Source organism: Arvicanthis niloticus, chromosome 1 (assembly GCF_011762505.2).
Source record: "Arvicanthis niloticus isolate mArvNil1 chromosome 1, mArvNil1.pat.X, whole genome shotgun sequence".
Classification (NCBI taxonomy): domain Eukaryota; kingdom Metazoa; phylum Chordata; class Mammalia; order Rodentia; family Muridae; genus Arvicanthis; species Arvicanthis niloticus.
Window position 1 is genome coordinate 75,234,217 of NC_047658.1, and position 24,665 is coordinate 75,258,881.

General features: G+C 39.4%; 1 protein-coding gene across 1 annotated transcript; it reads left to right on the forward strand.

The window, feature by feature from the left end:
• The first annotated feature begins 7,359 nt into the window (after window positions 1-7,359).
• On the forward strand, window positions 7,360-21,581 carry LOC117720230 (olfactory receptor 2D3-like). Its single transcript, XM_076940246.1, has 3 exons — window positions 7,360-7,553; window positions 8,022-8,138; window positions 19,411-21,581. The coding sequence occupies exon 3, from the start codon at window positions 19,431-19,433 to the stop codon at window positions 20,373-20,375; it is 945 nt and encodes a 314-aa protein (XP_076796361.1). The 5' UTR covers window positions 7,360-7,553; window positions 8,022-8,138; window positions 19,411-19,430; the 3' UTR covers window positions 20,376-21,581.
• Window positions 21,582-24,665: the final 3,084 nt, after the last annotated feature.

The following is a 24,665-nucleotide window of genomic DNA, read 5'->3' on the forward strand; positions in this document are numbered from 1 at the left end:
TTGCATTTCCCTGATGACTAAGGATGTAGAGCATTTCTTAAGGTGCTTCTCAGCCATTTGAGTTTCCTCTGTTGAGAATTCTTTGTTTAGCTCTGTACCCCATTTTTAATAGGGTTATATAGTTGTCTGGAGTATAATTTCTTGAGTTCTTTGTATATCTTGGATATTAGCCCTCTATCGGATGTAGGATTGGTTAGGATCTTTTCCCAATCTGTTGGTTGCTGATTTGTCTTGACAATGTCTTTTGCCTTACAGAAGCTTTGCAATTTGATGAGGTCCCATTTGTCAATTCTTGATCTTATAGCATAAACCATTGGTGTTCTGTTCAGGAACTTTTCCCCTGTGCCTAGGTATTCGAGGGTCTTCCCCACCTTCTCTTCTATTAGTTTCAGTGTATCTGGTTTTAAGTTAAGGTCTTTTATCCACTTGGATTTGAGCTTTGCACAAGGAGAGTTTTTCATTCTCCTTCAATTACTGCAGCTTTTGATATATTTATTCTATATATTTGGTCACTTACCTATAATATAATTAGGAATGTCTTTTCTTGTCCGGTCTGCTTGGTGATATAAATGCCTCCTGTATCTGGATGAGTATCTCTTACCCTATATCTGGGGAGTTCTCTGCTATGATTTTATTGAAAATATTTTCTATGTCCTAAGCTTGAAATTCTCCCCCTCCTCCTCCTTATTCTTCTATATCCATGATTAGTAGAGTTGTTATTTTCTTACCTCCCATAGATCTCAGATGTATTGTTTATACATATTTACTTTGTTTTCCAGGTTCTGAATTTTCCAATTCCTCTATCTTGTCTTTGAACACTCGGAATCTGTTTTCTTATGATCTCTTTGGTTGATGATTTCCTCAGAGCTCTTTACTTGACTTTTGTGGCCTGTATATGCTATACCCTTTCCTCCTGCTATGCAAATTCTGCCCAAGGAGTGCCACAGGCAAGTTGTATTTTTTTCCCTAATTTATAACATTCATTTTTCAGACAACCCTCATTTGGCTGAGACTTTCTGCCCCTGAGCAGAAAGTGATGAGTACAAGTATCATTGCTTCTCTGCTCTTGCTTTGAGTTCTGAGATATCTTAGAATAAAAGTTTCAGAGAAACCCAATAATGGGGCTTGAGTCATATTCCCTAGAGCCTCTTGAATCTCAAGTTTATTAGAACCATCAAAATAAATCTAATCTTAATCTCTATTTATCTATCATCTATCTGTCTATCTATCTATCTATCTATCTATCTATCTATCTATCTATATCTCTTTCTGCAGGATTCCTACCTACTTTCAAATCTAACTTCCATATTATGTACTGACTTTATTACATTTTATTTTCTTAGAATTCACTCCGGAAGTTTTGTGTCCTCTTTTATTTCTTTGAACATTCATGTGGTCATTTGAATGAGAAATGTCCTCCATATCACATAAATTTGAACACTTCGTCCCCATGGTATTGTTTGAGGAAGCTGTGGAATCATTAGAAGGTGGAACCTTGTTGGAGGAAATAGAATTTTAAGAGTTGATAACCTTGTTTTACTTCAGGTCTACCTTCTGTATGTGGCTGAAGCTGAGGTCGCTCAGCTTTCTGCTTGGGTTGCCCTTTTCCATGTATCCAGACCTTGTGGAGTCTCAGTCTAAAACCATAAGTCAACATAAACTCTTTATTCCATAAGTCACTTTTGGTCATGAAGTTTTGTCACAGCAATAAAAACTAACACAACTTATATAATCATTTCTTCAACTCCTTTTTCTGAGATTGTATCTAATTTACTCTCATTAAAAACCATTGCTTGCTTTTCTGCTGGGGCAGACTCCTAGCTGGTCTGCTTCCATGCAGACTCCATATTCTGACCCATCCTAGAGGATCCACTACACTTAGAGTACTTGGTAAGAACCACCCCTCACCCAACCAGAAGTCCCAGAACTGCTGCTGGGAGCCTGGTGAACTCTGGGCTCATCACCTACCAAAGCCCTGCCCTCCTGAATAGCATTCCCCTTCTGCGCGGGTCCTTTCTGCTGGGGCAGACTTCCAGCTGGTCTGCTCCTGTGAAGACTCCATATCCTGAGCCATCATCCTAGAGGATCCACTGCACTCAGAGCAATTGACACCATAGCTTGAAGGCATGCAGGGCAAGTGACCTGTCAGACTAAAAGCCTCCCTGGAGTTCTGCTGCACACAGGGAAACAGAAACCACAGTTCATAGCACTACCCCCTCCAGTTGACCACACAGGACAACAGCTTAACTGTGCCACTGAAGACCCAACAGTCTGAAGGCCTCCCAGGAGATCTGTTGCTGCAGCCCGGGCAACAGATCAGCAGCTTCTATGTCCCACTGAAGAGCCCCCCAGTTGGAAAACCCCACAGGTGGTCTGCAACAGCCAGGGCCACAGGCCTATCAGGAAACCTAAAGCAACCCAAGGACAAAAAAGGCAGACTCCAGACAAAGTCACCCAGACCAACAAACACCAGGGATATCCAGATGGTGAAAGGCAAGTGCAAGACAATGAGCAACAGAAGCCAGTTCTCACACCACAGCAAGCCCTAAATACATCAACATGCCTGAAAATCAGGATCTGTTCTAAAATCCTATCTCATGAAGATAATAGAGTCCTTTAAGGAGGATATCAATAACTCACTGAAAGAAATACAGGAAAACACAGGTAAACAGGTGAAGGAATTGATCAAAGTAATCCAAGACCTAAAAGGGGAATTAAAAACAATAAAGAAAACACAAATGGAGGTAAACCTGAAAATGGAAAGCCTAGGAAAGAGGCCAGGAATTACAGACGTATCACCAACAGAATACAAGAGATAGAAGAGAAAATCTTGGGTATAGAAGATACAGTAGAAGAGATTGACACAACTGTCAAAGAAAATTCAAAGCATAAAAGACTCCTAACACAAAGCATCCAGGAAATACAGGACACAATGAAAAGATCAAATCTAAGAATAATTGGAATGGAGGAGAGCAAAGATTCCCAGATCAAAGGACCTGAAAATGTCTTCAACAAAATCATAGAAGAAAATTTCACCAACCTAAAGAAAGAGATGTCCACAAAGGTACAAGAAGCCTATAGAACACCAAATGAATGAAACAAGAAAAGAAAATCCTCTTGTTACATAATAATCAAAACACTAAATGCACAGAACAAAGAAAGAATATTAAAAGCTGCAAGGAAAAAGAGCTAAGTAACACAAAAAGGTAGACCTATCAGAATTAACACCAGACATCTCAACAGAGACTATAAAAGTCAGAACTGACTGGTCAGGGGTCATGCAGACTCTATGAGAACACAAATGCCAGCCCAGCTACTATACCCAGTAAAAAAACTCTCAGTCAACATAGATGGAGAAAACAAAATATTCCAGGACAAAACCAAATTCAAACAATATCTATCTACCAATCCAGCCCTACAGAGGATACTAGAGGGAAAACTGCAACACAAGGAAGGTAACTGCACCCCCAAAAAAAAACCCACAAGATATTAAATATCTCACAACAAAATTGAAAAAAGAGAACCACAAGCACATGAAGCCACCTACAAAATCAAACATATCAGGAACCAATAGTCATGTCTCTTTAATATCTCTTAATATTAATGGATTCAACTCACCTATAAAAAGACATAAGCAAACAGACTGGAATACACAAACAAGATCCAACATTTGCTGCATACAAGAAACACACCTCAATAACAAAGACAGAAACTATCTCAGAGTAAAAGGATAGAAAATGGTCTTCCAAGCAAATGGCTCAAGGAAACAAGCTGGAGTTGCCATCCTAATATCCAATAAAATAGACTTTCAACCAAAAGTTATCAAGCGTAATGAGGAAAAAATTCATCAAGGGGAAAACCCACCAAGAGAAAATCTAAATTCTGAACATCTATGCCCCAAATGCAAAAGTACCCACATTCATAAAAGTAACTTTACTAAAGCTCAAAACACACATTGAACCACATACAATATTGAAGATTTCAACACCCCACTCTCACCAGTGGACAGGACATTGAAACAGAAACTAAACAGAGACACAGTGAAACTAATAGAGGTTATGAACCAAATGGATTTAACAGATATCTACAGAACATTTCACCCTAAAACAAAAGAATACAGCTTCTTCTCAGCATTTCATGGTTCCTTCTCCAAAATCGACCATATAATTAGTCACAAAACAAGCCTCAACCGATACAAGAAGATTGAAATAATCCCATGCATCCTATCAGATCACCATGGCCTAAGGCTGGTCTTCAATAACAGCAAAAAGAACAGAAACCCCACATACATATGGAAACTGAACAACTCTCTACTCAATGATAACTTGGTCAGGGAAGAAATAAAGAACGAAATTAAAGACTTTTTAGAATTTAATGAAAATCTTGAAACATCAAAGCCAAACTTATGGGACACAATAGAAGCAGTACTAAGAAGAAATTTCATATCACTAAATGCCCTGGTAAAGAAGCTGGAGATATTAACACTAACAACTTAACAGCACACCTGAGAGCTCTAGAACAAAAAAGAAGCAAACTCACCCAAGAGGAGTAGAAGGCAGGAAATAGTCAAGCTCGGGGAAGAGATCAACCAAACAGAAACAAAGAGAACAATACAAAGAATTAACAAAAACAAAAGCTTGTTCTTTGAGCGAATCAACAAGATAGACAAACCCCTATCCAAGAATATACAATGGAAAAATGAAAGCATCTTCAATAGATGGTGCTGGTCTAACTGGTTTTGTGTATGTAAAAAAAAAAAAAAATGAAAATAGACCCATATTTGTCACCATGAACAAAGCTCAAGTGGATCAAGACCACAATATAAAACCAGATACACTGAATCTAATAAAAGAGAAAGTAGGGAAAGAGCCTTGAACTCATTAGCACAGAGGGAAATTTCCTAAACAGAACTCCAATGGCTCATCTCTAACATCAAGAATAGATGAATGGAATCTCATGAAACTGAAAAGCTTCTGAAAAACAAAGGACATAGTCAATAAGACAAATTGGCAACCTACAGATTGGGGAAAAAAAATCTTCACTAACCCCACAACCAACAGAGGGCTAATATCCAAAATGTATAAAGAACTCAAGAAACTAACCACCAATAAGTCAAACAACCCAGTCAAAAAATAGAAAACATAAAAAAACTCATAAAACATCATCCCAGTATGAAGAAAACAAGACTGGTGTATACATTTAGTACAGTATAAAATATAACTCAGTTTGTTTATTTTAGTAAATAAGTAGAGTTGCTCTCAAAAATTATGTGGGAAAATAGGAATCCACAATTAGAATATGAAAAGTAGTTAAGTTGAAACTCTTTAATACATTTTAAACTGCAGAACTACTGGCAATTGATAGCTGCTGGGAAGACAGTTTTGTTGTTGTTGTGTTCCTTTTGTTGTTGTTGCTGCTGATGATGATGATGATGACAATGATGATGATGATGACGATGATGATGATGATGACATCTTATGAGAGTAACTGGTAAGTCTAATAGAATCCAGTGATGATGATGATGACATCTTATGAGAGTAACTGGTAAGTCTAATAGAATCCAGTGAATAACCACACTTTCCAAGAGTATGTTGGCAGTACATATGAGACTCAATAAGTTTATTTTTTTTTAAAGACACAAAAAATGTGGGGGTAGGGAAGAGGAGTTGGGTCTGCAAGGATTTGGAGAATGAAAAATAAATATGGTCAAAATACATTATATGAAATTCTCAAAAACTAGTAAACATAAGAAAGAAAAATTTTTAAATAAGAACCTAAAGTCTCATCTAAAAATTGTCTGAGTTGGGGCTGGTGGGATAGCTCAGCAGCTAAGGATACCACGACCAACCCTAACAACCTGAGTTCAGTTCCTGAGAGCAACATAGTCTATTCCCACAAGTTGTCCTCTGGCTTCACATGCTGTGGCACATGTGTATACACACACACACACACACACACAAATGTAATTTTAATTGTCTTACTAGAAATTATCCCTATGAGTATAAAACTTTGTCTTTATGTCCAATAGAAGTATAAAAGTTTAATAAAGAACACATTGGTGTAAAATGAAGTCTTTTTTTTCCTAAAATGATCTACATGTTTGTCTACAGTCTGATCTTATGAAGTGTGTATGTGTGTATACATATAAATGTGCATATATATGCACATACACACACATATGTGAGTACACCCTTTAGACACACCAGAAGAAGGCATCAGATCCCATTACAGATGGTTGTGAGCCATCATATGGTTGCTGGGACTTGAACTCAGGACCTCTGGAAGAGCAGTCAATGCTCTTAACCCCTGAGCTGGAGAGATGGCTCAGCTCATGAATTCTTTTAATATAAGTACAAATAGCAAATTAATCCATGGTGTGCATTTCTTTTCCTTTGCAAGTCCCCAATAAGCACAGAGAGGAAACCAAGATTTATTTCCAGCAGTACTTCAATATCTGGGCAATTATTGATTTAATAATCCTCTAAAACAACCTGGCTATCTCCCAGCTATGATCCCATGATTCTTACATTATTATTGATCTGGCCCTTTGGGCTTCAGATTTTTTTTTTCTCATGGTGTCTTCTCAGACCCTCTACTCCTCCTGACTGACCTGACTCTCCCTCCCTCTCTTTCCCTCCCCCTGGCCACATTCTCCCTTCGGCCCACCCATTGGGTGATCAGCATCTATTAATAAGGCAGAGAATAAATAGGAAGAATAGTTTATACAAACCTGAAACAGGAGATTTTAGACATGAGCATTACAATGCTGTGTCTGAATTGAAACAAAATGCAGAGAAATCAGCATTTGAATAACACAAGAATAACCTTACACAGTGCACAAAACATTATTCCTACACATTGGAAAAACATATTGTCATCTTAATTTTAGGGCAGTGTTAAGACAATTAAATTCTTGTTATTTTACATGGTCTTCTGTGTACTTTAGGTGTCGAAACTCCAAAAACTGAATGGAAAGTGCAAACCTAGAAATCTAGTTACAGTCCTCAACTGTAGAGCCAAAACTCAGGTGAGCCAAGGCATGCTCGTCTTAAGTTATTATATTAACAAAATCAGAAGTCAAATGGTTCTGTGAAACCCAAACCATGTCACCTTCTGATGCTATTTTGAGCAAAATTTCTACAAGATTTGAAAGAAAGACAGATACGTGTGGTTCGGCAACTTTAGCCTGTGATTTTAATTACAACACATAGTGTCCCAGGGTGTTGCTATAAAGAACAGAACAATAGTAACACTGAGGATTCTGAACCCTCCAGGGAACCTCCTGTTTACACAACCCTTAGAACCCCACCTTTAAATAGTTCCTCAAAGGAAAATATCTAGAAGCAAGACCTAGGAGACTTGAAGCTTGTACTTAGTATAGAAAATATAAGGACATAATTAGAATACAGCTAAAACTCATAAGATCAGTATGGGCTTTGAGAAAATTTTCCCAGAAGCCAGCGGTGTCCTTTAAGTCTCTCCCTCGTGCTAGGTCCTAGATTCCTTCATGAATGACGCCTCCAACACTGTTTCTGCTCCATGTCTGCACTGAGGTAAGAGAGGAGAAGCTGCCAATAGGTCTAGTCTGCATAATTCTATAGGATGGACTGGAGTTGGGGTGGAAGAAATAGGCCATGTTATTAGCCCTCCTACTCATTCATATTTTTCATTAGGCTCCTAGGTCAAAAAAAAAACAAAAAACAAAAACTATTCCATTCTTCTCCAAAACGGAATCCAAATTTTCCCCTTCAGGGATGAAGTTCATCCCATAAGAACCACAAAGACATTGAGGGCTCAGAGGCCATGCCTTACAGTATTGCTCTCCCTTTGGTGTGGAAGGCAGCTCTGCCTGGCTCTCTCCTTGCTCAGCTATCAGCCTTCAGCTTTTCATTGCTTCCTTAGGTTTCTAATCATCCCACCATCTCCCTTTATAGGTGGTGTACTAAATACAGTGGGAGTTGCAAGGACACTAAGAATATTGGTTTGGGGAGCTCATCAAAAATGTGCTTGTTTCTCTTAAGCATTGCTCTCTGTGTACGAGTTATGAATGAATCAACACTGCTGGTTCCAATCCCCTAATGACACCATAAAGAAGAGAGTCCAATTGCAACCAAGATGGTCCTCCTAGAGCAGAAGAGGTAACAACTCTAGTGCTGATACATCAAATTTTAACTTAATGTTTAAATATTCTTCTCATATACAACAGGCCCGATGAGCTGCTGCATGGCTCAGCCTTGGTCAGTACTTACTCTGGTATGATGAAAGAGTTGGCTGCTATCCAGATGCTATATAAAAGACTATGTGCTTCTGTGTGCATGTGTATTGAATGCTGATGTGGTGTGTGTGTGTGTGTGTGTGTGTGTGTGTGTGTGTGTGTGTGTGTGTATGTGTATGTGTGTGTGTGTGTGTGTGTGTGTGTGTATGTTTAAAGCAGATTGTAAACAGATGTTACTGGTAGAATCTGTGTATGGAGAAGTCTTGTGTGCATAGCTGTGTGTCTATGTAAGAGTCTTTAAGTTACACATGTATGACCTTATCAAAGAACAAATCAACCAATAACAAAATAAAGACTTCTAGAGGCAGGTATGGTGACATATGCCTATAATTACCAGGGAAGGAAAAAGAGTCAGGAGTTTGAGAGCAATCATATTTAATGAGTTATATAAGAAAAACAAAAGGACACATGGAAAGAGCTTTTTATTGCAGTGTTACTAGGGCACCAGAGATATAATGACTTATTGCATTTCTCTTCAGAGGCAGCTTCCAGACTTGCAGACCACTCCCTGGGTTCTCTTCCTCCTGCCTCTTCTCTATATATCAGGATTCTCGTGGTCTTAGGTCCCTCTCCATCTCTCATAGTTTTTATTTTCCTTATTCTATTTTCCTAACCCATACTGATTCTTCTTCACGTTCTCTCCACAACAGACAGAGATGCCATTGTTGATTACCTCAGGAAACTTGATAGTCATGTAGAATCTTTAGCGTGTGAGGAAACACACATTTCATTTTTCAGAAGAAAAAGGAACATTTGCTTTTATTGTTAATTTTTTAATTTTTTAGAGATTCTAATATGTTATTTCTTCCTTCCCTTTTCTCCTTGCAACCCTCCTCATGTATAACTACCACCTTGATATCTTCCAAATTCATGGCATCTTTTTCTTCAGTAGTTCTATCTCTGTCTCTGTCTATTCTGTCTGTCTGTCTGTCTGTCTGTCTGTCTGTTTCTTTCTCTCTCTCTCTCTCTCTCTCTCTCTCTCTCTCTCTCTCTCTCTCTCTGTGTGTGTGTGTGTGTGTGTGTGTGTGTGTGTGTGTGTGTGTGATCCATCCATATAATGTTCCTTATGATATGTATGTTTTTAGGGCTAGTTTGGAGTTGGATAACCTGGGGAGACTATTTCTCTCACTCTCAACATTCCCTAATTGCCTGTAGTTTTTTAGATTAGAGCTGGGGCTCCCTGAGTTTTCCTCTACCATGTTATCATGTCTATTGGTGACCTGCCTTGTTCAGGTCATGTTTAGACAGTCATGTTGGTCCTCTTGTTGATCAGGCCTTCAGTCCAATTAGAGAACTGATGATTACTGCTAAGGTGTGTGTGCCACAACTGTAGCCCTTGTGTTATAGCATCATGCCGGTTACTGTTGTGGTTCGTTCACATTATAACTACGTATGACTGTTGGTTGTTTCTGTGCTTTGGACGCTTGAATGGCACCTCTGCTACCATGAATGTTAGTCTTTGAGGGGAAGGCTTTAAGGTTAGATCTAATTCTAGGCTTCTGGGCCCTGTGTCCAAAGAACACGGTGTCTTTTGCAACAGGGATTTACCTTCTGTCTCTAGGAGATTATGGGGAAGGAGCAAGGGCAATAACAATAGCTTACAATGATTTTTAGAAGTCTCTTGAACAATCCTGATCAACAGCTCAAAAGAGGGCTTCTTATGTCTGGCATTGGAATCTTTGTTAGATGGTCTTTGATACTTTGGAGCACTGTCGGTCAAGAGGGGATGTTTTATTTAAAAAGTACATGTAGATTTATTTATACGTTGACTTACATATATTATAGGCATTTTAGGTAGATAGTAATAGTATGGTTGCTTAAGAATTTTTCACATCTCCTGTTACTTTACCCACATTTTTCTGTATTAATGGCCTGCTCCTCACTAATTAGAGCAACCTGTTTTTCAACTTTCCCTTCAGATCACTGGTGCTCTGCTACTATTTTGCTCTCTGTTGCTTCTACGCCCACCCCCGAAATGGTCCCTTTTTTACTTTATGAGTTTCTGTAGTTACTGCAGGTTATGTAATCACATCTAAAGATATGGAGTTGGAACCTCAACTGAGAGACAACATAACAACAGTTGTCTTTCTAAGTCTGGGTTATCTCACTCCATGTAATCTTTACTAAAAGCACATTCATTTTATAATTTCTTACATTTTCTTTTTTTTAATTTTTAAAAAATTTTTATTTATTTTTTTAATAACATTTCAAATGTTATCCCGTTTCCTGGCTCCCCCTCGAAACCCTCTATCCCATCCCCCCTACCCTGCTTCTATGATGGCATTCCCACATCCACCCACCCAGTCCCTCCTTCCTGCCCTCCAATTCCCCTACACTGGGGCATCAAGCCTTCACAGGACCAAGAGCCTCTCCTCCTGTTGAAGCTCAACAAGGCCATCCTCTGCTACATATGCAGCTGGAGCCATGGGTCCCACCATGTGTACTCCTTGGTTGATAGTTTACTCCCTGGGACCTCTAGGGGGTCTGGTTGGTTGATACTATTGTTCTTCCTATGGGGTTACAAACCCCTTCAGCTCCTTCAGTTCTTTCTCTAATTTCACCATTGGGGACACCAATGGGGACCCCACTGGGGACCCTGTGCTCAGTCCAATGGTTGGCTGCAAGTATCCACCTCTGTATTTGTCAGGCTCTGGAAAAGCCTCTCAGGAGACAGCTATATCAAGCTCCTGTCAGCATGCACTTCTTGGCATCCACAAGAGTGTCTGGGTATGATGACTGAATATGGGATGGATCTCCAAATAGGGCAGTCTTTGGATGGTCTTTCTTTCAGTCACTGCACCACATTTTGTCTCTGTATTTGCTCCCATGAGTATTTGTTCCCCTTTCTAAGAAGGACCAAAACACCCACATTTCTTCTTGAGCTTCATGTGGTCTGTAAATTGTATCTTGGGTATTGCAAGCTTTTGGGCTAATATCCACTTATATGTGAGCGCATATCACGTGTGTTCTTTTGAAATTGGGTTACCTCACTCAGGATGATGTTTTCTAGTTCCATCCATTTGCCTAAGAATTTCATGAATTCATTGTTTTTAATAGCTGAGTAATTCCCCATTGTGTAAATATACCACATTTATTGTATCCATTCTTTGGTTGAAGGACATCTGGGTTCTTCCCAGCTTCTGGCTATTATACATAATACTGCTATGAACATGGTAGAGCCTGTGTCCCTGTTATATTGGAGCATATATATATTGGAGCATCTTCTGGGTATATGCCCAGGAGTGGTATAGCTGGTCCTCAGGTAATACTATGTCCAATTTTCTGAGGAACTGCCAGACTGATTTCCAGAGTGGTTGTACCAGCTTGCAATCCCACCAACAATGGAGGAGTGTTCCTCTTTTTCCACATCCTCACCAGCATCTGCTGTCACCTGAGTTTTTACCTTAGCCATTCTGACTGGTGTAGGGTAAAATCTCAGAGCTGTTTTGATTTGTATTTCCCTGATGACTAAGGATGCTGAACATTTCTTTAGATGCTTCTTGACCATTCATTTTTCCTCAGTTGAGAATTCTTTGTTTAGCTATGTACCTCATTTTTAATAGGGTTATTTGTCTGGAGTCTAGTTTCATAAGTTCTTTGTATATATTGAATATTAGCCCTCTATCGGATATAGGATTGGTAAAGATCTTTTCCCAATCTGTTGGTTGCCATTTTGTCCTATTGACAGTGTCCTTTGCCTTACAGAAGCTTTGCAATTTTATGAGGTCTCATTTGTAGATTCTTGATCTTAGCACATAAGCCATTGGTGTTCCGTTTAGGAAATTTTCTCCTGTGCCCATGTGTTCAAGGCACTTCCCCACTTTCTCCTCTATTAGTTTCAGTGTATCTAACTTTATGTGGAGGCCCTTGATCCACTTGAACTTGAGCTTTGTACAAGTACATAAGAATGGATCAGTTTGCATTCTTCTACATGCTGACCTTGAGTGGAACCAGCACTGCATGATGAAAATGTTATCTTTTTTCCACTAAAACAGCTCCTTTGTCAAAGATCAAGTGACCATAGGTATGTGGGTTCATTTCTGGGTCTTCAAGTCTATTTCACTGATCTACCTGCCTGTCTCTGTACCAATACCATGCAGTTTTTTTTTATCACTATTTCTCTGTAATACAGCTTAAGTCAGGGATGGCAATTCTCCCAGAAGTTCTTTTACTGTTCAGAATAGTCTTTGCTATCCTGGGGTTTTCTGTTGTTATTGTTGTTGTTGTTGTTGTTGTTATTCCAAATAAATTTGAATTGGAAACTCTCTCTAACTCTATGAAAATTTGAGTTGGAATTTTGATGGGGATTGCACTGAATCTGTAGATTGCTTTTGGCAACATGGCCATTTTTACTGTATTAATCCTGCCAATTTATGAGCATGGGAGATATTTCCATCTTCTGAGATCTTCTTCAATTTCTTTCTTCAGAGACTTGTGACTTTAGTGATATAGCCCTTATATAATTACTACTTAATTCAAGATGGTGGTATTACATTAAATAAAACAGTGTATAGAGAAATTTCTACTGTCTTTTGAAAATTCTAAACATTTCTAAGTTTGTATAAAAGACATGACTGAAAGAAAACTGAATTATGTAAGTCTACATTAGTAACTATACATGGGTGCTTTAATTATAACCCCGTATCATAGAGAAGATTGAACTTCAATACAAAACATGAAACAATCATATAAACCTTTCCCTAAATTCTAAACAAACCTGAATGGCATAATGACAAATATTTTTATGTATGTATTTACCTCCTATATTGATCACAATTGATGATCCTACATATAAATAAGTACACTTGGAGAACGGCATATGCAATCTTTCAAACATTAGGAAATTCAGCATTCAAAACATTCTCAAACCTGGTCACATTCTCCTTTTTCCCAATAACTAATAGCACTGCCCCAGTTAGAGAAATGAGACAAAGAACACTCAACTTCATCAAACTGGTAACCATTTAAAATCTAGCCACTGTTTTCATCCCTCAAGCATTGAGAATTCCAAATAACCATAAAACAACAAAAGTCAGGCATTTCTTTGGTAGCTCTGGAGCTGGGCATTCAGAATACAAAGGTTGAATTAGGTAACTAGCTACCTAATCTTGAAAAAATTGAGTTTTTCTTTATTATGGTTCTTGGTCAGTTTCTGCAAAATTCTTGCAAATAAGGTGTTGCCTTGGTTAAACAATCTATTCTTTATAAGAGAATTTTAAGTCTGAGCTTAATTTAAAAAAAAATAACCTAAAAGACTGCAGCTAACATATTTCCTATTAATAATACTTAAAATACCAAATATACCAATGACCAAGTTACTAGATGCTAACCAGGAGAAGTATTTTCAGTAATTCTGAAAGACACCTTTGGAGGTAAAAACACTATGCTGATACAGCCTATTTACTTGCTGGGCTAAAACAATACATGGAAGGTAATTGGTTGAAAAGAAACAGGAGTTTTCAAGTATGAGAAATGGGAAGGATCAATTACTCCACCAAAACAACAAAAATTATGTAAGCAAAACACATAAATTAGATTTTGTATAAGGCAGTGCAAGGGGCAGCAAGATGTACATGTTGGGAAACGTTCACCAGGCAGCTGTGTTCCTACATTCTTCTTGCTTGTCCCTCTTATGAACAGTGCAATTCATCTTGACTTCCTGAACGTAGTTCCTGGAATTCTCAGTGCATTTTTCTATGAGTTAAACATTATGACAGCTTTCTTTCAGTTGACATACATGACTGAAGAGTGAAGAACCCTCACCATTCTAATGTGAATTGATCAGCAGAAGAGTTTCTGCCAAGCACAACAATTATTTGGCAGTGAAACTTTTAGTCATTTAAGATTGTTTTTCTTTAGAATTTAGAATGCAATATTGAAGGGGCAATTTAATCTCCAAGAACAACTCTGAAGCAAACAGTTACTGCTATAATAGTATTATGTATCCCTGAAATATTACTTCATGTATTTACATCAGGGCAGTGTCATATAGCTGAATGAGATATTTATTTTGAATTCAAATGGAAAGATTTGAACTTCATCTTGTCATTTAGCCATTGTTACTAATATGCTGTTATTTCATTTCCCAAATAATTCTCATTTCTTACAGTTATTAGTGCACATTACTTATAATCATCAATGGAGTTCAACTGCGATAGTTTTACATATGAATGTATCATGCTTTGGTTACCAAAGAGCGTCTCCATGGTATGCCTTTGAGTTGATTTCTGAGTTTGTAACTTGAACAAAGTAATAAAGACATGAAATACTAACAGTGAAAATATAATTTTTTGAAAGGTAAGAGTAAAAGCGTAATACAACTCCACAGGATGGGATCAGGCTTGAGGAAGCATGCTACTAAAGCCCTATCTCTCCAGTTCTAGGGACTTTGTTTTAATTGGATATTTTATTTATTTACATTTCAGATGTTATCTCCTTTCCCCATCCCCCACCCCAGAAACCCCTTATCCTGTCCCCCCTCCTGTTACTTTGATGAGGGTGTGCCCCTACCCATTGACCCACTCTCCCCTCCCCGCCCTCGAATTTCCCCACAATGGGGCATCCAGCCTTCACAGGACCAAGGATCTCTTCCACCACCAATGCCTGACAAGGCCAACCTCCACTACACATACAGCTGGAGCCATGGGTCCCTGCCTATGTGCCCCTAGGCTGGTGGTTTAGACCCTGGGAGCTCTGGTTGGTTGATATTGTCGCTCTTCCTATGGGGGCCCCTTCAGCTCCTTCAGTCTTCTCTCTACCTCCTCCACTGGGGACCCCATGATCAGTTCAATGGTTAGCTGCGATCATTCGCCTCTGGCAGAGCCTCTTGAGAGATAGGTATATCAGGCTCCAGTCAGCTTACACTTCCTAGCATCCACAACAGTGCCTGAGTTTAGTGACTGCACATGGGATGGATCCCCAGGTCGGGCAGTCTCCAGCCAGCCTTTTCTCCAGTCTTTGCTCCACACTTTGTCTCCGTACTTGCTCCCGTGAGTATTTTGTTACTCCTTCTAAGAAGGACCGAAATTTCTTACATTTTCAAACTTCTTTGGGAGATATTTTACTAACACTCATGCTAGTGCTTAACTTTATTCTACTTCACCTCTGCCAATCTGATAAAACAGATAGAAGAGCTAATTGTTGCTTCATTTTATTTTTCTATTGTCCTACCTGAGGATAAATTGATTCTTTGCATGATCAGTTCTTTTGTCACTTGTTTTTCTTCTGTGACTTGCTTGTTAAAAGTTCTTTCCCCAGATGGGAAAATACATCAGCCAATAAAGAGCTTGCTTTATGGTTTGGAAGCATAAAGACTTGAGTTCAATGCCCAGAACACATTAAAATTTATGTCTGGTGTGATGACAGGGGCTTGTAGTCCCAGCACTGTGGCGGGAGAAAACAAAGTATCCCTGGTATATACTAGCTGGACCTGGCCAAATAGATAAGGCTGACTGGCAAGTGAGCCCTAGGAATCTGCCTTGTTCTGCATCCTCAGCGCTGGGATTACAAGTGTGTGCCACCATGGCTGAACTATTTATGTGTACTATGCAGATGTAACTCAGGCCCTTGTACTTACAAAGCAAGCACTCTACCAACTGGGCTCGTTTTTCCATATTTTCTAATGAAGAACTCTGTTATTCTTGATTTTTCAAAGCTCTTTAATATGATAACTAAAGCCAGGCGGTGGTGGTGCACACCTTTAATGCCAGCACTTGGGAGGCAGAGGCAGGCGGATTTCTGAGTTCGAGGCCAGCCTGGTCTACAAAGTGAGTTCCAGGACAGCCAGGACTACACAGAGAAACCCTGTCTCGAAAAACAAAAAACAAAAAACAAAAAAAAAAAAAAAAAATATATATATATATATATATATATATATATATATATATATATATGATAACTAAATTTTCTATATAGTCTTTAATCAATCATTGCTGTGTGATACAACATAGCAATCTTAATTTAATGGTTATGCTTTTCAACACCCTAAGAAGATCATTTCACATTCAAAGATTACAAAAATATTTAATTTTTGATCAATTATAGAGTGGTTTTTTTCTGCTTTGTTTTTACATTCATCTAAGTTTTGGAGAAGAGTAGATTTTGAGAAATTTTTGTTTCTAGTCAGATAGCTGTTTTTAATATGTTGTTTTCCTATTGATTTAATAATCCTTTATCATTTGTTTCTATTATCATTATTCCCAAACTGTTCTTTTTCTCCAATAATTTGTTTATTCACTTTACATTCCAGTCCCACCTTTACAAATTCCTCCCCCCACTGTCCCCTTCCTTTCTTTTTAGAGAAAAGGAAGCCCCCCCTTAGGCACCACCCCACCCTGGGACACCTAGTTCCAGCAGGACTAGGCACATCCTTTTCCACTGAGACCCAACCAAGCAGTCCAGGTAGGGGGAAGGGGATTGAATGGCAGGGGACAAAAACTAAGGCAGCCCCCCGCTCCACTTATTATGGGCCCCACCTGAAGACCAAGTTTCACATTTGCAGCAGATGTGTAGGGAACCATGTGCATGTTCCTTTGTTGGTGGCCCAGCCTCTGTGAGGCTCCATGCTCCCAGGTTAGTTGACTCTGTGGGTCTTCTTAAGGTATCTTTTACCCACCTGGCTTGCTCAATTCTATTCCCCACTCTTCTAATAGACTCCTTATTCTCTGCTTTTTGTTTGGCTGTGGGTCCCTTCATCTGCCTCCGTCTGATGCTGGATGTGCAGCCTCTCAGGAGACAGATATGCTAGGTTCCTATCTGCAAGCATAGAAGAGTATCATTAATAGTGTAAGGGGTATCTCTCTCACATTGGATGGGTCTCAAGTTGGGGCAGTGATTGGTTAGCTGTTCCGTCAGTCTCCACTCCATCTATATCTCTGTAAATCTTGTAAGCAAGAACAATTTTGGGTTAATGTTTTGTGGGTAAATTCCTCCCTCCTCTGGAAATCTTGCCTGGCTATAAGATGTAGCCACTTCAGTCTCTATATTCCCCTATAGTAGAAATCACAACTAGGCTCACCCCCATAGACTCCCTGTACCCTAACCCCAGTCCCAGTCTTCCAGCTACTCCCAGAGATACCCACCACAGATTTCCATTCTCAATCTCAATCCTCCCCCTACACCTGGTCACCATCCCCATCCCCCTCCTCACCCCCTCTCCTACCCAGTTCCTTCCCTCTATCCACCACGATCTTGTTTCCCCTTCTGAGGAAGATTCTCCCTTGGAACGTCATTATTTTCTTTGGGTCTGTGGACTGTAGCATGATTATCCTCTAGTTTATTGGCTAATTTCTACTTACAAGTTAGTAGATACCACGCATGTCATTTTGGGTCTAGGTTACCTCACTCAGGATGATATTTTCTAGTTTAATCCATTTGCATTCAAATTTCATGATGTACTTGTTTTTAATAGCTGATTGGTATTCCATTGTATAAATGAACCACATTTTCTTTTGTTGAGGGACATCTGGGTTCTTTCCAGTTTCTGGCTATAACATAGTTGAGCAAGTGTCCCTGTGATATAATGGGTATATGCCCAGGAGTAGTAATGCTGGGTCTTGAGGTAAAACTATCCCCAGTTTTCTGAGACACTGTCAAATTGGTTTCCAGAGAAGTTGTATAAGTTTGCACTCCCACTAGCAATGAAATAGTATTTCCCTTGCTCCACATCCTCATCAGCATGTGCTGTCACTTGAGGTTTTTGCTCTGAGCCATTCTGATGGGTACAAGATGGAATCTCAGAGTCATTTGATCTGCATTTTCCTCATGACTAAGAATGCTGAACATTTCTTTAATTGCTTCTCAGCCATTAGAGATACCTCTGTTGAGAATTCTGGTTAGCTCTGTGCCCTATTTTTAATTGGGTTATTTGGTTTGTTGGTATCTAACTTCTTGAGTTCTTTATATATTTTGGATATTGGCCCTCTGTTGGATGTAGGGTTGGTGAAAATCTTTTCCCAATCTATAGGCAACCATTTTATCCTATTGACTGATTGTTTTAGCTAGCCTGAGGTTTTTGTTTTTCCATCTAAGTTGAGAATTGCTCTTTCAATGTCTAAAAAATTGTGTTGAAATTTTGATGGGAATTTTATTGATTCAGTAGATTGTTTTTGGTAAGATGACCATTTTCACTATATTAATCCTACCAATCCATGAGCATTATTCCCAAACTATTCTTGAGTTTGATTGTGAATACTCTATTAATTTCACTGAGATGTTATTACTTGAACTATTATGATGTAAATAAATCTCTTTAATAATGCCTTAATATTTGACATACTAACTCTCTGCACACACTTCACACCACAAATTCTTTTTCATACTCTGTGTTTGTTCTTTGGAATAGCATTGTTTGGACTTAGTTTATATTGTCTTTCTTATGTGCTGAATGTCATAGTTAAATTTTATCTAGCATCTCCCTCAAATGTTCTCATGCAATACTGTCATAATCATGTTATTATTTCACAGGCATCTTTCCACATATATCACAAGTGCAATTCATATTTTCTTCATTGTTTCATGAACAATTGTTTTGTGCATCATAACAATTTAAGTTGGTTTTACATTTTTTCATATATGAATTTTAACCCTCTTGTCAAAACTAGCCAGAGAGACTTTAATTTTTTTCTTAATGTCTATGAATAGTTTTGTCTGCATTTTTGTCTGTGTACCACGTGTGTGCCTAATGCTTTCAGACACCAACAGAGGGCATCATATTCTCTCAAACAAAAGTTAAAGGCATTTATAAGTTGTCATGCAGGTGCTGAGAATTGAATCTGGGTGTTCTGGAAGAACATAGAGTTCTCCTAATATCAGAGCCATATTTCCAGCCCTCCCGGGAGGATTTAAACTATAATGCATCTTATCTATTTAAAAAAACAGCAGTGGTCTTAATTTAAAAAAAAAAAACAGCAGTGGTTATAAGAAGGATTTGAAGGATGGGGGATGAGGCTATTGTACACTGCAAACAAACAATTAGAATGAGAATAATCCTATATATTAATTAGAACATGTTAGATAGAAAAAATATAAAATTCTAGAACTACCCAATTACATGTCAGTTTTAACACAAGTCCCTTCTATATGACTGAAGGTCATGAACCCAATCATACTGTGTCTTTATTGTTTCTGACAAACAGGTAAATACAAAAACATCTCAATGGTAAGAAAAAACCAGACGTTTGTAGACGAGTTTTTGTTGCTGGGCCTTTCACAAGATGCACAGACTCAGATCCTCCTGTTTGTTCTTTTCTTTGTAATTTACATCCTGACTGTACTTGGAAACCTGCTCATCATTATCCTCATCCTCATGGATTCCCGACTCCACACCCCCATGTACTTTTTCCTTAGAAACCTCTCTTTTGCTGATCTTTGTCTCTCAAGTAGCATTGTTCCTCAAGTGCTGTCACACTTCCTGGTAAAAAAGAAAACTATTTCCTTTTGGGGCTGTGTGACACAAGTAATTGTCTCCCTTCAAATTGGGTGTACAGAGTGTGCACTGCTGGCAGTGATGTCCTATGACCGGTATGTGGCTGTGTGCAAGCCACTGCACTATTCCACCATCATGACCCAACAATTATGTCTGCAGTTGGCCTTAGGGTCCTGGGCCAGTGGGCTCCTAGTATCTTTGGTAGATATTGCTGTTGTTTTTTATCTTCCCTATCAAGGGCAGAACATAGTCAGCCATTACTTTTGTGAACTTCCTGCCCTCTTGAAGGTAGCTTCAGCAGATACTTACAGCACAGAAATGGCCATCTTTGCAATGGGCGTGGTAATCCTCTTAGCACCTGTCTCCCTCATCCTCATCTCCTACTGGAACATCATCTCCACTGTGATCCAGATGCAGTCTGGGGAGGGGAGACTCAAGGTCTTCTCCACCTGTGGCTCCCACCTCATTGTTGTTGTTCTTTTCTATGGGTCTGCAATATTTAATTATATGCAGCCAAACACCAAAACCACGAAGAAACAGGATAAGATAATGTCTGTGTTCTATACAGTGGTGACTCCGATGCTAAACCCCATAATTTATAGTCTGAGGAACAAGGATGTCAAAAGTGCCTTCAGGAGACTGGCTGCAAGAGTGGCCTTCTTTCAGAAGCAGTGACCTGTGGGTCTGGGTTTGACCACCATGGTAACATCTTTGAACATGAAGCAGGATTTTCCGAGGCAGTTACTAAGTAAGTCATTTCAGGAAGAATTGTGAAACAGAAGAACACATTGTGGAAATGGTGATCACTCTAAGCCAGAACCCAAGTGAAAATGACAAAGGTATAAAATTGGAATGTCTTTTGATTTTGAGAGGTTAAATGTGCTATTTCAATGAGTACATAGTTAGTTAATCTGCCTTGGACCCAATTTAGGCATAAACAAGCCAAACCTGCTGGCACATGCCTCAAATCCCAGGGTGCTGGGTAGTTTTATGTCAAAGTCGACTTAGCACAGCTTTTATCATCTGAAGAAAGGGAAACTCAATTGAGAAATTGCCTCTGTAAGGACTGGCTGTAGGCAAACCTGTGGAGAATTATCTTAATTAGTAATATGGGATGGCACATACCATCATGTGGACACCCCCTGGGTTGGTGGTCCTAGAATCTATAAAGCAGCAGGCTGAGCAAGCCATAAAGAACAGTTCAGTAAGCAACACCCCTCCAGGGCTTCTGCATCAACTCCTGTCCATTTCGAGTTCCATGAAAGTGTAACATGGTTTCTTCTGTGCTCATTCATAGGCATGAATGAAGCATTATTTTGGGGAGTCTGGGTGGACCTCCAAACAATCACATCACTAAAATGTCTGACCTAGTATGGATTACTTCCTCGTAGCTGCATAGATGGGAGTCCCCAACACCACACTTAAATTTACCTTCCGTGTTTCGTATGTATGGCCTTATCACCTCACAAGACTGTTGAAACCACATGCATTTTCACAGAATTACACACAACTGAGAGGACAGTATAGGCAAGAGTGCCTGGCATCTCCAATCTAACCTAATGACTGTCTCCACCTGCTTCTATCAGGGAATGGCAACAGGCCTGATCTTAAAGGTTGCTTGTAAAAGAAAATTTAATGGGTCCCAGGGAAAACTAATAAAAGGGGCCCTGTAGATTTCTTCTCCCTAACCTGAGTAGCTGAAGCCGCCACCTTCCTGGTTTACCAACCAGAGGCCCAGTTAATCAGTTAACAAAGAATGCAGAGTTACAGGACAAAGGGCTGCTGAGTCATCCCAGGAATGAATAAGTTGGAGCTCTGAGGAAAACTGTTGGTTTGAATCAAGTTTTTTTTTCTTTTTTTTTTTTTTTTTTTTTTTTTTTTTTTTTTTATCTAAATAAATACAGTCAGGTCAGTCCAGAAGAGATGGATTTCATGAAGATAGAAAGAAATAGAGTTTATAGCAAAAAGTCCAAATTATTTTAAAGTCCCACAGACTTCAGGGTCCTTTACCTTGATAGTGACAGTCATCTATTGAGAGAAACCTCATCAAGTTGTGTCCCTAATAGCTGGACCATGAGGTGTTTGAAACCTGAAAATAAGACTCAGGGAACACTGTCAGGCTGTCAGAGAAGGTCCTAGACTACCTGGTAAGAAACTTCACACCCAGACGAGGCCCAGACCTTTTCCAAGTTTTGAGCATTTTAATTAACTACCCAAGACAGTTTTCTTTCAACAATTATAAGTTGAAATTTTAAATTTTCTCCAGCTTGTTAAATACATTTGTAAAGATTTTTCCCTTCATGAACAGTTGAAGTCACCTACCATGCCCCTAGTTTTATAAAATATCATTCCACATCCCTTGTGTATCTTGCTAATGATACTCTAAATCTTGAAACATTGACGTGGTGAGCAGGTGATAAGCATGAAGGGAATGAACTTGAACTCCAGCTTTACCACTTTTTTCTCTTAATTTGGGAATCTCTACCTTAAGTGTTGCAGTGGTGAGTAAATGAGATGGTGATGTCTGCAATTATTAAGAAAGTAACACACACACACACATCTCATCTCATCTTCTTTTACCTTAATCAACTCCTGGCTTAGATCTAAAGTCACCCGTGGAAAGCATTTTCCAGTTTACTAATTTGACTTATCTTGGCACTTGTAGCACTATATCCATCCATCTGTCCAAGCACCAACCACATCATCAGGACTACTGAGCATTCCCTCCCTGAGCAAACTTCCAGCCCTTGTGTCACCACATCTATTACACGTCCTTTATCTCAAAACCCAGGCAGATCTTAAGTCATCTGTACTTCGTCCTGGAGCCAATCCCCCTTTTCTCTTATCCTCGTCCCTCTCCTCATCTCATAGCATTACTCGAGAATTGATACACATTTCGCACCCAGACCTAGACCTTCCTAAAATCCAGACCACAAAACACATCCGGATAGCTAGTGGTAGGGGTGTCACAAGTCTCATCACCTGAGGCAAGCCAACACTTCCGTGTAAAGGAAATCACATATTGTTTTTCAGTTCCAGGTAAATAAAGGGAAGCAGAAAGTGGGGAAAGTTTGGGTTTGAGTCAGTTTTTCTAGATGAGAAAAGGAATGCCAGGATGTTTGATATAGCTCCACAACCCATCCCCTACAGAAGATCCAGATGAATGGCTGGCAGCTGTGTCCAGTGAGCAGGGCATTAAGAATGGCTAGGCCATAAAATCAGCCATAGACCTAAAATCAGCAATAGGCCTGACATACATGCCTGCTAACACAAAGTCTTAGGTCTCTGTGGGAAAACACTGAAACAGATGGCTATACGGTATTGTAAGCAGGCAGCTTTGGTGGAAATTTACCAGCCTGAGTAGTCATAGACCTTGTAGATAGGTAGCCTTGGCGGATAGTACCAACTTAGATAAGGACAAGTGAATCATAGGCAGAGTTATAGTGACCTGTCCCCTGAACCTTCACCAAGCCAATACCCTGTTCTGAAAGATATCTGTACTCCCCCTGAACACCTACGCTCCTGTGTCATCCCCTTCCCCACATCCTGCCTTTTTGTGTTTATAACCCCTGTGTGAAAAAGTAAAATTTACGATTTGATAAAAAAAAAAAAAGATGGGACCAAGGTAAGTCTGAGCTCCCCTCTGCCCCAAGCAGAGAGGCAGACTACCCTTCCCTAAGGCACATAGATCTGAATTAAAGATAGGTAGGCTTTTCTCCAGAAACAGAAAGTGTGACAAAGCTTGGAGAGAAGATGACTCTCAGCACTGGGGCCATCTCTGAAGACTATTGCAGACTGTAATGAAGCCAGAGCTGAAGAAGAGCAGGGGAGAGTTTGGTTATGGTTTCAGAGATTCATCTATGTAGTGAGGAGGCAAAATAGAGAATGATAATTATTCATGACTAGTGAATAGTTATTCATAACTAACAGTTAAACCAAGCTATAAAACCAACCTAATTTATAAACTTGTCAGATGTCCACTGTAAACTGAAGAATGTACTTTCATTCAGACTGAGATTTTTGTTGTGTTTTTGTTGTTGTGTTTTGCTTATTTACTTTATTATGCAGAGTTACATAAGGCTACTTTCATGTCGGTGTATAATGTACTTGAATGTATATCCCTCTATACTCTGGTATTTTCTAGTTTTTCCCTCTTCCCACTACCATTCTCCTAGACAGTTTGACTTCATCTTTTATGTTATATGTACATATGTGATTTCATGTATCTATAAAGGCTATGACCTAAAAATAAGAGAAAATGTACAATATTTTTTATGTTTTCTGAGACTGACTTAATTTATTAAATATAATTGTCATTAAAAAAAAAAAAGAATGGCTAGGCCAGGGATGTGCCTAATTCTATAGTGATTTCATGCCCCAGGGAAGGGGAATGCTGGTGGGTGAGGTAGGAGTGGGAAGGTGTGTAAGGGGGTAGGGGGGAGAGAGGGGGGAGCACCCTCTCAGAGGCAAAGGGGAGGGGAGATTCGGTGAAGAACTCTGGGAGGGGGACTGGGAAGGAAGGTAACATTTGGGATATAAATAAATAAAATAATTTAATTTAAAGAAAAAAGAAAGAACAGTGAAGGATGGAAAGACTCTGGCCTGTGTGTGTTGGGAGGCAGAAGGGGGACACCAGTTACTTCTTGCGTATCTGTGCATGTCCACAAGAATGTGCCTGTGTTTTAAGGGCTGAGGGCAGAGATTCCTAATTGCTGGGATGTTCAGCAAGGCCACCTGTGGAGCCAACAAACCTGCACCCCCAGGTTACAAGCCCATCCCCTACCTAATGACCACCAATTTGGAGGGGAACAGAAGTTATGGTATGACTCCTGGCACCAGCCAATTATGCTAAAGGGCACAGTAGCTTTCCAAATAGATGCTTACACACCCTCGATTGCTGCTTATAATAAATCATTGGCCCGATAGATATTTGGGTCTCCCCCACCACCAAAAGTGTCCTGTGTC